General features: G+C 47.8%; 1 protein-coding gene across 1 annotated transcript; it reads left to right on the top strand.

The window, feature by feature from the left end:
* The first annotated feature begins 549 nt into the window (after window positions 1-549).
* LOC101996610 (olfactory receptor 5V1-like) lies at window positions 550-1509 on the top strand. The gene has a single exon (XM_005357064.2). It carries the CDS (start codon window positions 550-552, stop codon window positions 1507-1509), a length of 960 nt encoding a protein of 319 aa, XP_005357121.2.
* The last annotated feature ends 371 nt before the right edge of the window (window positions 1510-1880 follow it).

Raw genomic sequence — 1880 nt, 5'->3', positions numbered from 1 at the left:
CATCCATGTGCATGTACAATTATGTGTACATGTTCCTATCCATGGACTCTCTCTCTCTCTCTCTCTCTCTCTCTCTCTCTCTCTCTCTCTCTCTGTCTTTCTCTCTCCCTCTCTCATAAAATGGAAGCAAAGACCCTCCAGTGCAATGCACTGAGGGATAACACTGACCTGATCTGTAGATGACTGAATTCTTGTGATTGTCTTTATTTTTTTGCAATGGAAATTCATGCCTTTTAGGGAAAAATTAGCTGTTTACAAAGAGGGACAATGATAAGGGAGGGACGGTACTGAGACAATGAGCTGACAGCAATGCAGTCACTGGGGGTTAGTGCTGGCTTTTGGTGTGCTGCCATTTATTCTCACCCCTCATCCACCATGCCAGTTTGTGGGAGGTTTGGGGGCTAAGTTGGCTTGGCCTATTACAATGATCACTGCAAGGCTAACCTCACAGGCGACCGCCATCCAGACGCCTTTATGAGCCCTTACTGGAGATGGTTTAACGGTGCCTTCAGCACATTTATTCTGCGTCCTTTCTTCTCATTTGCAGCAATGGCCCCATCTGAAATGAGCAATCAAACCCACGTCACAGAATTCATCTTCCTGGGATTTTCCAACCACCCCAGCCTACAGGGTGTCTTCTTCCTGGTCTTCCTGGCCATTTACCTGACCACTGTCCTAGGAAACACACTTATGATGACGGCCACCAGGGTCAGCCCTGCCCTCCACACCCCAATGTACTATTTCCTCAGCAACCTGAGCTTCTTAGACATCTGCTACACGACCACCACCATTCCGGCCATGCTGGTGAACTTCTTCAGGGAGAAGAAGACCATCTCCTACGAGGGTTGCCTCTCCCAGATCTTCTTCTTTGTGACATGCGCTGGCACGGAGGGTGTCTTGTTGGCCGCCATGGCTTATGACCGCTATGTGGCCATTTGCCGCCCTCTTCAGTATCCGGTTCTCATGAGTGTGAAGGTCTGTGTCTGCTTGGTGGCCGGCTCGTGGCTGTGTGGTGTGGTGAATTCCGTGACTCACACAGCACTGGCAGCCACACTCATCCTGTGTGGGCCCAACCAGATCAGCCACTTTCTCTGTGATATCCCGCTGCTCCTGAAGCTCTCTTGCTCAGACACCTCTGTCAATGAGTCTGTGCTCCACGTGGCCAGTGCCACCATCGGCCTGAGCCCCTGCCTGTTCACTGCAGGCTCCTATGTACTCATCATCTCTGCCATCCTTAGGATTCCCTCTGCTCAGGGCCGGAGAAAGGCCTTCTCCACCTGTGCTTCCCACCTCACTGTGGTGGTAGTTTACTTTGGAACAGCCAACTTCAACTATGACAGACCCAGGGAAGGCTACTCCCTGGACACGGACATCTTAGTGTCTGTTCTCTTCTGTGTTGTGACCCCCATGTTGAACCCCATCATCTACAGCCTGAGAAACAAAGAGGTCAAGGGTGCCCTGAGGAAGCTTACTAAAACACATGGCTTCTCCAGTAAAATCAGCAACTAGATTACTTATCTGTCTTTTCTTTCTTTCCTCCTTTTTTTGCCTAATACATTAAAATAAATTTTAGTTCTTTGATGATTTTGTACAATGTATTTTGATCATATTCAAACCCTCTTCCACCTCCTCCCAGTTACACCCCTTTGCACTACCTACCCAATTTTATGTTTTTTCTTTTCTTTTAAACATCCATCAAATTCAATTCGTGATGCACATGTCTTCTTGAGTGTGTGGCCTTCCCCTGGTGTGTGGTTGTCTTACCAAGGGTAGCACTCTTTTTTTTAATATTTATTTATTTATTATGTATACAATGTTCTGTCTGTGTGTATGTCTGCAGGCCAGAAGAGAGCACCAGACCTCATTACAGATGGTTGTGA

Source organism: Microtus ochrogaster, chromosome 21 (genome assembly GCF_000317375.1).
Source record: "Microtus ochrogaster isolate Prairie Vole_2 chromosome 21, MicOch1.0, whole genome shotgun sequence".
Lineage (NCBI taxonomy): Eukaryota > Metazoa > Chordata > Mammalia > Rodentia > Cricetidae > Microtus > Microtus ochrogaster.
Note: the sequence above shows the minus strand (reverse complement) of the source record. Positions and strands in the feature narration are given on the sequence as shown.

Bases quoted from the DNA above. Each gene is read 5' to 3' on its own strand.
- LOC101996610 (XM_005357064.2), top strand. From the start codon at position 550: ATGGCCCCATCTGAAATGAGCAATCAAACCCACGTCACAGAATTCATC.